We start from the raw sequence: 15225 nt of genomic DNA, 5'->3' as shown, positions 1-15225 counted from the left end.
TGTTGCTATGGTTTTCGTCACACAGGTCATGAGATGTAAACTGGTTCTGTAAACAATTCACAATCAAATTGGCTTTCTCATTCAGTTCATACGTTATTCCTAAAGGACCATGAATAAGCGGTTGGTGCCTTTGGTCCATCCCTTTTCATAAGGGATTTCGCAACAGGCCACAGAACTTGAGGTGTGACCTCACAGTTCCCTAATTTTGTTTCCTACCATTCTAGTGCCTTTTTACAGGTCATATATGTGATGGTTTTAGAAACTCAATTAAGTGCCATTTTACATGCTGGATCCCAGGTTATTTGCCACAGTTTCCTTAACCTTCGCTTATGTTTTAGCAAATTCTCCAGACCAGGTATGTCCTCATTAATGTCTGAGGGCCTAATTTTGCTTGTCACTAGCCTGTAAGTCAAAGCTATACAGGCAGCCAAGTCGCAGGCCAGTTTATCAGCTTCTTCCTCCAAGTTAGTTTGGATTTTAGGTGAAATTAATTCAGAGGCCCAACATTGGAACTGCTCCCAATCTGTGAATTTTTTTACCAGGTTTGAAAGATTCCTACTTCTAATACGATCCAGCAAATTGAAAATGACTGGTAGGTGATCTGAGTCCAGAATTTCAAAGAAAATGACTTCTGACAGCCAGGCATTCTTGCGCACAATATTGAGCTCCTCACCATTTCCCATTGGAGAGTAATGAGTGGGACATTGTGGAGCTGAAATTTCAAACTCATTTATATGCAGTAAATTCAGTATGTTCACGCCTGAAAGACTGGGAACTATACTGTTCCAAACTGCATGTTTTAGCATCCAGATCCCCTGCCAGTAGCGACTTATATCTAAAGCTTAAGAGCTCACTGCTGTCTGTATCATTCCAGGTGTGGCCTGGTGACTTACAGGCTGGTATTGGTTGCTGGTGTTGTTTCTCTTGACGCATCACAGCTGCGTAGGGCTACTACGGTAAGGTGAACTTAGAGAAGAACGTTCTTCCAGAGGGTCCCTTGGGAGCTCATTGTGCTCTTCTCCTTTGCAGTTCTGCTTTCACGTGGCTGCATCCTCAGTATGACGCTGGATGAAGTTTCTCTCCTTTTAGTAGGGTGCAACTGCAGCCAACTCGACGTAGAGTCTGTATTCGTCTTTTCGGGGAATTCCCTATGCAGGTGGCCACCACCACACCACAAACATTGAGGGGGTTGCTTGCAGTTGGCCCAGAGACGGCCGAAGTTTTGGCAGCTACAGCACTATGTCAGGCCAGTCTGACTTCTCTATATAACTCTACCTTCATGATAATATGGTTTAGGATATTCAGCTTGAATATCTCTTAAGGTAACAAGGAACAGAGGGAGGGTTTCCACATGGGTTTGTCCATTTGGTGCTCTTCGATTGGCCATCAATTGCCTCACGTTGATGAAGGTGAAGCCTAAGCCCTCAAGGCCATTGGAAATATCTTCTGTTGGTGATTACTGCCTTGAGAGGCTTTTCAGAATTTGGAGAGAAGGTAAAATACTGGAGACTATTTTTCTCCAGGTAGGATTTCACAAGAGAAGTGAATAGAAGACTTGACGTGTGTGTTATAATGGCAGTAATCTTGAAAGTGTTACAATTATTTATAGTTACAACTAGTGAAGATCCAATAAACCAATTCACCAATTCAAACCTGCATCTTAAGTCACTGTAACACGCGACAGTAATATAAAAAAGCAGAACCAGACATAGAGTATAGAAGTGAAATGTGGGTACTAAGAAATGATAAGACCCAAACAGAAGCATCTGAAATGGGGTTTCCATAACCACTACTATGTATCTCACCATGGGATAAATACAAAATATTAATATATGAAAACAATTAGAAACAGAACAAATGGTGGAAGATAAGTGATTGTCAAAGGAAATATCATAATTACAATGCCTCCTAAATATCTGCCATGGCAAGCATATTTTTATCACCCTAATGGTACACAGAACATTGGACATCTAAAATGGGTACAGCATTTCTTTTAGTCTGTGTGTCATACCTAAATCCCTGAAGTGGCTGAAGAACAAAACTGTGTGAAACAGTGCAGAACTTTTGGTGCCCAATATTTCATGAACTTCTTCAACAAAATTTTTGTTCAGGAATGGAAAAAAGTAAAACATGTTAAGTATGGGAATATTCTGCATACTGATAATGTGGTACAATATTCTTTCATAGGCATAACACAGATTTGCCCAAAGAAGACTGAACTGCATCATTATTGTTTCATCACTGTTTTGTACTATCCACTGACTTGAAGATTGGGAGAAAAAGAATTTCACTCACCTGTCATTTGCTTTCTGTTCAAATTCCAAGCAATCTTTACTTCATCAGCACGCTTGAAACGCTTCACCTGACGCAACCGCATGTATTCAGACTTGACTCGCTTCTTCCATTCTGCTGAGACTTTTACTTTACTACACATGATGAAATGTATTTAATGTGTCAGGGCAAAGCTTATGTGGTATGTGTGAACAGTAGACACAGACTGTAATACACAGGAAAAAGTTAAATATCAAACCACTTCGCCATCTTTAAAGATACAAAATGCGTTTAAAACCAGCAGTCCAATAAAGTAAGATACAAGGTCATAGGTAAAGTTAAGTGTGTATGAACACCACGATAACAGGTAGGGCAGATCATCGTTGGTCAATATAAGATGCACGCTACCTTCATAACCCAGGCTTTAAGTTGTCATAAGTCTTCTTTTCTACTAAATATAACTTCTATAGACTGACAGCAGTGAGGTGGCAAAGAAAGGTTATCATTCCCCAACAACCATCTGCAAATGTAAACAAAAGGTTTCCATTATTATAAACGTGTACTGCTAGCTTTCCTAGCTGCACTTGTGCTGCACGTTTGGGAACGGTTATATACTGTGGATCAGCAAAAAACAGATTTTCAAATTTTAACAACAAAAATTATTCTCCGCATTCCAGTAACTCTTGAGCCCTAGATAGGCATGTTAAATACTACACTGTTTGCAATACAGCAGTAATGGAGAAATGTTTAGTTTTACTTCAACTTTATTCCATCCAGTGTTTAATACATTGCAACCTCAATCAGGATAACAATAAAGACTGTCTATAACAAATTTAATTACTGAACAGCTTGTACGTACTCACCAACATCAAACTTCAAACTTTCTATACATAATCAACCAAGCAACTTGCAGGACTTGGACGGACATACCTCATGCAGGCAACCTTACGGAACGAAAAACACCCACACTCAGCGAGAAATCCCGAAATCCCGAAAGACCGTTCACGCAGCTCCTATGGCTCCTATGAACAGTCATTTACGTCATTTATAACCTGGCCAAATCAATGCCAAAATTTGCGAAGCATTTGCAATAAATCAGCACAGACGAAAAAGCAATATGTATTGTGACATGATGCCTGAAAGCCAGAATAGTGGAGCCAGAGCTGAAGTCCATTGCTAGTCAGCGGCTCACCAAACACACGTTCCCGCTGCAACAAACAGACAAGGAATAATCCATTGCTGGGCAACGCTTCGGTAAACATGTTTCGTGTCAACGAAGATTCAACAAAGGTTTCCACGGATACGGACAAGCAACCAACAATTTCCATTGATGCGCCCTAAACTATATAGGGAGCATTCATAGAGGATATTACATAAGGACTATTACAGCAATAGTTCAGTTGAAAAAAAACTCTGATCGTGGGCCTCAAGGGGCCTGACGCCAAGACAAACCGACTGGTGGTAAACCGCCAGTCGTAAACTAACTCTGATTCTAACTCTGACTCTGACGTACAAAATCATGATAACGAATATGTTCGCAATACTGGACAAGGCGAAGCACGACATAGAAAATATAATAGTCTTAAACTTAGCAGCGGCCAAGCATACGACCGTTCAAGTGACTGCCGTTGCAGAGGAAGTTACTAGAAATAAGGCATAATCTGCTATACTGAATCTGGACTGACAGAGGCTCCGTATATATTTTATATATTGTACATTTATTAACACGTTTAACATGTAAACTGTAGATATCCTTTACATTATGACAAACGACTTACTACTGCAGGCAATGACTCTGACAAAAGACAGACTTTGAAAACGAACAATATCCCCATGTAAAGGCTGGGTCGAATACTTCCACCGTAGAGACCGTAGCCCAGCGACAAGTAGGAGGCAACGAAAAGTGAAGTCTCGAATCTGAGAGAGTAAAATATGGTCGCGAGTCCCACGAGACTCGGACCCGAAAATGAGTGCCCTGGCGAGGGCCAGCAGCAATTGTAAAAGTCAGACCCATGTTCTCGTCAGAGTGAGCGCTCACATCAACAAACCCGCAGCTGTCTGACAGTGATAAATTCTAGCCGTAAGCACCAGATGTGTGCTTCATTCCAAAACAGACTGGCCGACTGACGGTCGGTTGTAGCATAAGCCTAAGTCTCCGACATATCCCGCGTGGAGGCGGGGTCAAATACTTCCATCGTAGCCCTGCGAGTCTTAGGAGGAGGCGAAAAGAGAACCCACTTGTCTGGGGCTACAACCGGGCCACCCCATTCGGGGGGTATATAAATACGATGACCTGGGCCTCCAGGCTGAGAGAATTTCGAAACTGAGACAGTAAAATGTGGTCATGAATCCATCGGCACTCGGACCTGAGAATGACTGCACTGGCGAGTACCCGCAGAAATTGTGAACCACAGACGCATCCTCTCGTCTAAGACGATGTTACGAGTACACAAGGGCTATAACCGCAAATGTTCAGTTGGAAAATAAAATGACTGGTGGTGAGTCCCAAAGGACTTGTCGCCAAGACAAACTGATTGATGGTAAACCGCCAGTCGTAAAGTAGTTCTGATCCTGGCTTTGAACGATTTATTCGTCATACAGTCGTCGTTTAAGGCTTTCGTTAGAGAGTTCAAAGATTCTTGGTTCGTGATTCGCCACAGCGGAAGAGAAGACACTCATAGTCCAATAAGAATGGAGCGATTCTTAGTCATCGATTATAATTGATTGTAGTTGTATTAGAAGTGCCAATAAATCCAATCATCCAATCCGGAACATGGTTTTACTCGTCACGCAAAACCCTTAAACGTGACAGTATATTATTTCTGCAAAGATCTCATTAACATTTGGAGTCATATACTCAGGACTACTGACAGTGTCTATAGACTCTATAGACAACCATAAATAAACGAAATATTAACATCTTTGCATGGAGACGACCCACAATAGTGGAGAGACTGAATAATTAAACGAATAGATAAAATTAGTGCCTATCATAGTGGTCACACGGTCTAAGGCATGAATGACTTCACCCGCTCAAACACTGAGATCGTGGGTTCGAATCCCACTTGAGACATGAATTTCTGTGTGAGTTTATTCTGTGCTGTCCTGTGGGCAAGTAGCCGTCTTCCAGCGGGCCGATCCCCCGTCCAAAGAGTCGTACCGAGTGTGTAAAGGTCAATACCCTGAAGGAGAGGCCAAGGTCCAACAAAAGGCTATAGAGTCATAGATAGATAAAATTAATATGCGATTTTTTTTGCGTTAAAACTACTAGTGATTTGAAGTTTTACAGTGCAGGTATTTTTGCGTTTTGGCGGGAAATTTTTATTTAAAATTGTGAAACAGTGCCAACAGAGAAATACTAATTTGGTGTGTTCTGGTCTGTTCCCGATCTGTGTTCGTAATGCTGATATATTGAGCATGGAGTAAAAAGTATTGTGTTTGGAAATGAAAGTTGTAAGCTGATTTATTCCTGTGTCTAATTTGCTTACTGGATGAACCATCATGACCTGTAAGGGTTGGAGGTACTAATTATTTTGATTATTTTTATTTCTGCCTGTGTGGCATTTGAAATTGAATATATTAAAATAGAACAAGAAATTCCGTAATAGTTGCTTACTGCAATTGACACATTAATTTTTATATTTTCACATATAGGGAAATGAGTGTGTTATAATGGAATACTTATTACAATTTCATATTTTCTAGTTTTACAGTGTTATACTTCGGTCTAGATTTCGCATTGTAAAGCAGGTTTGAGAGGTAATAGTGTATAGTTTTCTTTCTCGAGATATCCGATTTCAAATGCCAAAGCTTGCTACATCGGTACATAACGTTTTCTATGATCTTGAGTTTTACTTTCGTTATTTTACCACAGATCTCTTGCTGTTGGCATCAGTGCTACATAACCTCTAACCTCATTTTCCAAATTAGTTGCTGTCGGAAAATGAAAGTTATGGTTGAAGGCCATGAGTATTTAAGTATTTTTTTTTTACTTGAACAACTGCAGTTTAGAGCAAGCATTTTAGAAGTGGAGAAAACCACAAAATACCTTAGTCAGGACATTGATGACCCAGTCGAGATTCGAACCGAGAACCTCCCTACGCACGTTAGGGGTGTTACCGCATGAGCAAATTTTCCTCTCACTGCTACTTGAAACAGAAGCGCGAAGTTCACATATGTGACTTTGTATAATATTAGTAGCTGCTATTTTCATTTTGTTTAAGACATAGAAGACATGGGTATAGTAAAATTTTAGTTATGTGAGTATTCCAACGGCTAATAAGCTGGTATTGTTTTCATTAAATATGAATGTATAACAATAATAGATGCTGTTGCAGAATTTCTTAAATATGTTACCACCGAACTGGTTGGTCTAGTGGTAAAGCTCTAGGCTTGTGTTCAGGGGGTGCTTGATTTGAATCTCAGCCAGGACACAGCTATTCTGACTGAGGTTTTTGATGATTTTCCTCAGTCCCTCCAAACAAATGGTACCTTGATTAAGCCATGACCAGTTCCATCCAAATCCTTCCTGTTTCATCGGGCATCCTGGCATTGAATGGTATGTAGCTTTGATACTGACAGCATTCTTAAATAACCAGCTAATTAAGGAAATATGTTAGCCTTCTGATATGCTCTGCCCCCAGTATCAATTGTACAGCAATTTGTGCAGATTGGAATTAGTAGGAAATTCCACTGCTTAGAGATTTTGTTTCTTTTATAGATAAACATTTAGATGTATGTAGTCTTCATAGGCAGGTGTGCTCATAACAGTTGCAAAAGAAATATTGAAATATAAGATTTAGTAGGTTCGAGCCCGGGTCTGGTCAAGTGGGATTTGTGGTGGATAAAGTGGCACTGGGGAAGGTTTTCTTCGAGTACTTCAGTTTCCCCTGCCAATCTTCATTCCATCAGATTCTCCATCATCATAATCACCCAGGGCAGGTACAGTAGGCCAATCAGTGGCAGACGTGCTGAGTGGACCCAACTTGACTCCAACCCCCACTATGGGAAGATTTAGTGGGAGTTTAGGAGTTCAGATGGGACAGGTGGCACCGAACCAGCAGGCGAATTTACATTTTTGTATGGAAAGGGGAATTAGAATCATGAATTAGGTACAGGTTTTTTTCTACATAAGAGAATCATATCAGCAGTTAAGAGGGTAAGGTTTGTTAAAGCTAGGATGTCACACACAATACTGAGAGGTTGCTGGTGCGATATCATTGTTCTGAATGTTCATGCCTGAACACAGGATATAATTGGTGATATGAAGGACAGCTTATAAGAGAAACTAAAACATGCATTTGATAACTTCCTGAAATACCATATGAAGATTTTGTTAGGAGGTTTTAGTGCCAAAGTAGGTAGAGAAGACATTTTAACCAATAATTGGGAATGAGAGTTGGCATGAAGTTAGTAATGATAGAGTAGTAAAATTTGCCACATCCAAAAATCTGTCAAAAGTGCCATGTTCCCACATTGTTAACATTAATAAATTTGCATGGACTCCTTCTAATGGAAATACTCATCGTCAAATTGACCATATTTTGATTGATAGGAGACAGCATTCAAGTATACTTGATGTCTGATTATTCAGGGCAGCAGATTGTGATACTGACCACTACCTGGTGGTGGCAAGGGTTAGGGAAAGACTGGCAGTGAGCAAACAAACAAGAGTTAATATGGAGAGGTTCAATCTCAAGAAATTAAATGAGGTAGAGATTAAAGGAGGAAGGTCTAGAAGTAAACACAGAGAAAACTAAGTATATGTTGCCGTCTTGTCACCAGAATGCGGGGCAAAGTCATGACATAGCGACAGGAAATAGACGTTTTTGAAAACTGGCTGTAGTAGTTATCGTGGGATATCACTGCTATCAACTTCATATAAAATTTTATCCAGTATTCTTTTAAGTTTAAGTTCATAAGCAGTTGAAGTTATTGGTTATTATCAGTATGGCTTTCGATGTAACAGATCAACTCCTGATGAGATTTTTATGCATCCTTGAGATACTTGAGAAAAAATAGAAGTACAATGAGACACCACATCAGTTATTCTTAGACTTCAGTAAAGCCTATGATTCGGTTAGGAGAGAAGTATTGTACAGTATTATGATAGAGTTTGGGGTACCCATGAAACTAGTTAGGCTGATAAAATGTGTTAAAATGAAACATATAGGTAAATGTAAGATTTGAGGCTTTCACGGCAGTGACTCTGAAGAAAGCAGTCTTCTGGGATTTGGCACCGTGTATATGTGGTGTTAACACGGTGCCAAATCCCAGAAGACTGCTTTCTTCATATACGTAAATATTTGCCTGATAATGTTCCTATCAAAAATGGCCTAAATTGACATGCTTTATCATCATGGCTTTTTTAACTAGAGTATGTCATTAGTAAGGTGCAGGAAAACCATGCGAGACTGCAATTAAATGGAACTGGGACACACTAGCTGCTGGCTGTGCTGATGATGTGAATCTACTGGGTGATAACATAGATACCATAAAGAAAAACCTAGAAACTTTAATTGATGCTAGTAAAGAGGTTGGCCTAGAAGGAAGTACAGTGAAGACTAAGTATATGTTGCTGTCTCATTACCATAATGCAGGAGAAGATCAGACTGTAAAGACAGCTGATAAATAGATCATTTGAAAATATGGCACAGTTCAAATATTTTGGATTGACAGTAACACCTAAGAATTTGATTCACAAGGAAATTAAAGGGAGATTGAATTCAGGCAATTCTTGCTACAGTTTAGTCTAGAACGTTACATCTTCTCATCAGGTATCTAAAACTTAAAAATGTGAATATACAAAACTATGATTTTGCCTTTGGTTCTCTATAGGTGTGAAACTTGGTCTCTGGTGTTAAAGGAGGGATATTCATTGACTTAGGGTGTTTAGAATGGGGTACTGAAGAGAGATGAAGTGACGGGAGGTTGGAGAAAGTTACATAGTGAGGAGCTTCATGACTTCACAAAGTATAATTAGATTGATCTCAAGGAGGATGAGGTGGCTCAGTGCATGTAGCATGAATTGGGGCGAAGAGGAATGCATATAGGATATTGATGGGGAAGTCAGAAGAAAAGAGATGACTAGGAAGACAGAGTTGTAGGTGGGTGGGCAATGGTCAGGTATTCAAGGTTTGCATGACTAATGATAATGGGTTCTGGATTAGGTGATTGGATTTATTGGCACTGTTGATAACAATTACAGTCTACTACGACAACTCACAATCAAGGACTATCTGCGACTAACTCCATTCCTTTTTGGACTATGAGTGTCTTCTCTCCTACTGCGACGAATGATGAATGACGAATCACTGCTCACACATTAAACTCCCTTACGAATGAATCCATCGGTCATTGAATTCACGAATGAACTCTCTTTTGTAACTTCTGGAGAAGCGAACAGTGATCACCACCTCAAACAGTTTGTTGTTGTTCTCCCTTTTTTTAACGGGAATGTGTGTTTGGGGAACTGTTGCCTATCAAATGGACTTCTGCTTCTGTTCATTTCTATTCTGGCTTTCAGGCGGTGTTTACCGAACCGTTGCGTAGCATAGATGCTAGAGAGATAGGATGGGGTGGTATGGACTATATTGATCTGGCTCAGGTCAGCGACCAATGGAGGGCTCTTGTGAACATGGTACTGAGCTGCCCCACCCCTCTTTACCCTTCTTCCTAGAAAGGGGAGGACGCCGCTTCCGTCTCCAAATTTTTGCTATTGCGTTCATAATACCTCCCGAGATAGAGCGGGATGTCTAAGCAGTACTTACAATGGCCCCCAAAATCTACAAATAACAAAGGTTTAGTATGACAAACAGACAATAGAATACAATGGAAATCCAGATCTAATATTGCGGCTTTGAAACAGTTACGTCGCGTAATATTAGTGAACACACTCATTTGGGGGGGAGGAAGGGGGTCGGAGCGATACACACAATGCCAGGCAAAAATATAAAAATTGCCCCCCCCCAAAACCCCAGTTTAGCAACTACTCCTCTCTAGGAAACAAATAATAGAATACAATATAATAAAAGAAAATACAGATCCAATATTGCGACCTTGAAACAGTTACGTCGCCTAATATTAGTCGAACACACCCACTTACGGGGTCGGAGCTATACACACAGTGCCAGGCAAAAAAATAATTACCCCGTGAAAATCCCAATTTAGCTACTACTCCTCTCTAGCAAACAAATAGAATACAAGAAAATTACTGATTCAATATTTGAAACGTTGAAACAGTTACGTCGCGTAATATTAGTCGAACATACACACTTAGGGGGTCGGAGCTATGCAGGCAAAAAAAAAATATATATATATATATAATTGCACCCTTAAAACGCCAATTTGGCTATTACCCGTCCCAAACATTCACGGGAAACACTCCAAACCGAACGTAGACTGACCTTGACCGAACAGGATTTATCACCTGCCTTCCCCGACTTCTCGTCACCGAGTGGACCTCTCTCTCCACTTCCTGACTCAAATTAACTAGAAACAATTGGATGGGAGAGGAGAGGGAATCACGTGGTAGGCATGGAACGGAACAACTTTCTAGAAGTTCTAGAACACTAGAACTTTCGAAGAAAAGAATGGGGGGGGGTAGGAAGAGAAGCCGCTGAAAGGAGCCTAAGTATGACGCATGGCTCAGGATCTCCCCCTTCACAGTAGAACATTCTGTTCTAGGGCATAGCGAACCGTCCGCGTCTTAATCCCGAGCTCATGAATTTTCTCCATCACTATTACACACCGGATACATTGTCAGAACATCAGTCGCCGCATCGCGGTCCCAAGTGATACACACGGCTGCCGAAATAGTTCGCTGTCCACCGTGCAGTGACATTCCCCACCACGGTGTAGCCTGGGACTGCGCAGCAACTGGTGTAAACCACTCACAGCACCGTCGGAAATAGGGCCCATCCAGACCACTGGCCGGGAGCGGGCAAGCTTGAAGTGAAGATATTGCTGCCGGGCGGCGTTCGCCGATCGCTGCTGATGATTAGCCCTTTAAGGGTGGGGTGGTTTCGCACATCCACGAAGATGCGGCCGAGAAAAGGGTAAGGGTTAAGGATGACAGGGATAAACCTCCAGCTGGAACATAACACAAAAAAATAGTAAAGGTACTAGGAGCGTTCCTTATATAGTGCCTCCTATTTTTTTTAATGAAAACTACAACAGATACAGAAAGCATAATAACGCAGTTAAATAGAGCAAGATTTCAGCTACTTACAGTTATTTTTCCACATAATCATCACCATTCGTTATGCACTTTTGGAAGCGATGAACAAGGGCCTGTATGCCGCGCCCGCAAAAGTCTGCGCCACCAGAGGCTAGCCACTTTCTTACAGCTGCAGTGACAGCATCATTGTCTGGAAAGTGTTGCCCACATAGTCCATCTTTCATAGGCCCAAAGAGATGGAAGTCTGAAGGTGCTAAATCAGGGCTATAAGGTGGATGTGGTAGGACAGTCCAGCCAAACTTTGCAATGCGGGCGGTGGTCGCCAAACTGGTATGGGGTCTAGCGTTATCGTGTTGCAAGCGAAAGGTTGTCTGCTTCTCTGGCCTGATTCGGGAAATGCGGGCTTTCAGCATAGTCAGCGTCGTCTTGTAGCGTTCAGAATCCAACAAAATCACATCCCGCCTATCTCAAAAGACCGTGCACATCACTTTCCCTGCCGATGGCTCTGTCTTGAACTCCTTTTTTTTTGTTGGGGAATCCGGATGTAACCACTTAATGGACTGTCTTTTGGATTCTGGCTCGTAGTGGTGACACGACGTCTCATCTCCGGTGACGATACTGTCCAGAAACTTGTCACCTTCAGCCTCAAACTGGGGCAGCAGGTCCTGACAGACTTCCATTCGATGCGTCTTGTGATCCTGTGTACGCATCCGAGGGACTCACCCGGAACAAACTTTGCGATAATCCAGCTTCCCCAACATCGTTTCCAATGCATTACAGCCGATATTAAGCCGTGCACACAGTTCCTTGGTCGTTATCTCCCGATCTGTACGGATGAGGCGCTGGTCATTGTGAGGAGTGGCAGCTGAGCAGGGACACCCAGGGCGTGGCTTGTCGTGCACTTCACTTTTGCCACTGCTGAAACGCACTACCCCCCGCGTCACTGTGCTGACATCAACTGTATCGTCTCCGTACACCTTTAGCAAGCGTCGATGGATGTCAATGGGTGCAATTTGTTCGGCAGTGAGAAATTCAATAACACACCTCTGTTTCGTACGCACTTCTATGTCAGACGACATTTAGGTAGACTGCTCTGCTGTCGCTATCTGTCACACGAGAACCAAACTAACAGTACATTTGCGGGAAGGTTCAACCTTTACTACAATACCACCAACATCCAGCTCAGACGTTACATTTTAACACAAAAAATAGGCATTATATACGGAACGCCCTTCGTATTTACACAGTTTACGTACCCATTTCCAATATATACAATATATACACACACATAAGTAACACAACTTTTTACCCAGGATACACAGAGGAATCCAAACTGACTAAATCGGTCGGGATACAATAGCTCAGCCAAAAAATATGGCTTTCATAGAGATAAATAGGCTTTCTTAGAATAACACCAGTTTCAGGATTGGCCAGAAGGGCCTGGCGATACAAACCTCGCAACGACAAGAGGTACCGACCACTCAAGGTCGAGCTTGGCAGAGCGTTGGAGTGACTTGGAACTCAAAGGATGCTAATTTAACAAAAACAGAGACCCCCACACGAAACTCTCAGCCCTGTCCTAATCACTGACCCGGGACTCTCACTACTCTATAGCTGCCATGCTTGGAGAAGGCAGGAAAGGCTCGATGGCGATCCAATTCTCCTTCACACGCTTCCTTAAGTCGTCCAACGCTCCATCAGTTTTCAGGCCCAATTTACTGGCCAACTCCTCCAATTGCTGCTTGGACATAGCGTGAAGCCAGGCAAGTGGCGTAGTCGTAGGCATGGAACACAACACAACAACAAGTAGTGTACCAGTACAGCAAAACAGAACTAGGGACAATCTGTTCCAAAACTTCGAATACCAGTAAATTGCACACAACTCAATTACTATACACAACAACAAATACGAAACACGTATATACCAAGGCAACAGGGAACTACACCCTGTTCCAAAACCTAGCTGCGCACGAAGAGGCCTGGTTAGTCTCCACCAGAACCCACAGGAACATTAAAAAAAATATATAATCACGCTCTGCTACCATTTGAGCTGTCCTTGCCCTCTTTACCTTTCTTCATAGAAAGGGGAGGACGCTGCATCCGTCTCCTAGTTTTTGCTGTTGCGTTCATAATACCTCCTGAGATAGAGCGGGATGTCTAAGCAGTATTTAAATGGCCCCCAAAACCTCCAGATAACAAAGTTTAATATGACAAACAGACAATAGAATACAATGGAAATCCAGATCTAATATTGCGACTTTGAAACAGTTACGTCGCGTAATATTAGTGAACACACTCATTTGGGGGGGAGGAAGGGGGTCGGAGCGATACACACAATGCCAGGCAAAAATATAAAAATTGCCCCCCCCAAAACCCCAGTTTAGCAACTACTCCTCTCTAGGAAACAAATAATAGAATACAATATAATAAAAGAAAATACAGATCCAATATTGCGACCTTGAAACAGTCACGTCGCGTAATATTAGTCGAACACGCCCACTTAGGGGGTCGGAGCTAGAAAACCCAAATTTAGCTACTACTCTCTAGCAAACAAACAATAGAATACAATATAATACAAGAAAAATACTGATTCAATATTTGCGACGTTGAAACAGTTACTCGCACGTCGCGTAATATTAGTCGAACACACGCACTTACAGGGTCGGAGCTATGCAGGAAAAAAAAAATTAATAATTCCTCCCTGAAAATGCCAATTCGGCTATTAGGGCTGGAACACACACAGCAACATCGGTCGTACGACGTCCGTACGGTTCATTTCGCATCAAGTAGTAGAATATAAAGTGTAGTAAAGCTTTCATACGTGACGACATGCGACATCTACCGTACGACAGTCGGAGAGCAAAGAAATGTATTTGGTCGCTCTAGTGTGAGAAGGAGGTCGTACGGCAAAAAAATCGTATGACTTTTTCCGTACGACCGATGTCGCTGTGTTTACTCGACCCAAACATTAACGGGAAACACTCTAAACCGAATTTAGACTGGCCACGACCGAACAGAATTTGTTACCTGCCTTCCCCGACTTCTGGTCACCGAGTGGACCTCTCTCCCCACTTCGTGACTCAAACAAACTAGAAACAGATGAAGGGAAGGAGGGGAGAAGGGAAACACGTGGTAGGCATGGAACGGAACAACTTTGTAGAACACTAGAACTTCCGAGGAAAAAAAAAAGGGGGGGGGGTTAGGAAGAGTAGCCGCTGAACGGAGCCATAAGTAGAACGCATGGCTTAGTACTGAACGGTACTGAACCTTTGGGTTCCCTAAAAGGCTGGGTAGTTCTTGAGTAGCTGCACAACTGGCGATTCTCTGGAAGAACTCGACTCGATTAAGTTTTTTTAATAGAAAAGCCTTGCAGAATCCTATCTGTGCCAACATGGAAAACTTTATACAAACTCCATCCCAAGTGCAAACAATTTATATTATATGTCTTTGATCTTGCTCTCTTCTACACTACATGTTTCGGCCTCTAACGGCCATCATCACGTGTATACTCTTACGTTGCTGCCACACTGAACGCAGTCTAAAATTTAACATTTAAAAACACATTGTTATTTTCTTCGTTATTATCAACATCTACCTCGTTGATATCTGTCTGGTATGTAGATTATTTTGCACATGTCAATTTTGATTTTCCTGTACTAGCACTATAAAATCTTTAGTTATAATTTTAAAATCCTTTAAATTTTTTTTTTTCCAAATTTAAAATTTAAAATTTAAAATTGTTAGGGTTACTCGCCCTATGTCTAAACTGCTGCAGC

General features: G+C 41.7%; 2 protein-coding genes across 2 annotated transcripts in view; one reads left to right on the top strand and one right to left on the bottom strand.

Annotated features, from left to right (window-relative positions):
• The window catches only part of LOC111869805 (histone-lysine N-methyltransferase E(z)), a gene marked incomplete in the record, with an annotated part of 38566 nt that extends 35324 nt beyond the window's left edge, over positions 1 to 3242 (bottom strand). Inside the window, 3 exon segments of the mRNA XM_033753556.1 lie at positions 2296 to 2497; positions 2680 to 2791; positions 3135 to 3242. Coding sequence (XP_033609447.1) covers positions 2296 to 2434 — 139 coding nt within the window.
• A 2366-nt stretch (positions 3243 to 5608) lies between these two features.
• The window catches only part of LOC111869791, a 44483-nt gene continuing 34866 nt past the window's right edge, over positions 5609 to 15225 (top strand). The window contains exon 1 of the mRNA XM_023861561.2: positions 5609 to 5792. Within this exon, the coding sequence (XP_023717329.1) occupies positions 5773 to 5792 (20 nt within the window). The 5' untranslated portion in view covers positions 5609 to 5772. The remainder of the gene's footprint in view (positions 5793 to 15225) is intronic.

Source organism: Cryptotermes secundus, unplaced genomic scaffold, assembly GCF_002891405.2.
Source record: "Cryptotermes secundus unplaced genomic scaffold, Csec_1.0 scaffold123, whole genome shotgun sequence".
Lineage (NCBI taxonomy): Eukaryota > Metazoa > Arthropoda > Insecta > Blattodea > Kalotermitidae > Cryptotermes > Cryptotermes secundus.
Note: the sequence above shows the minus strand (reverse complement) of the source record. Positions and strands in the feature narration are given on the sequence as shown.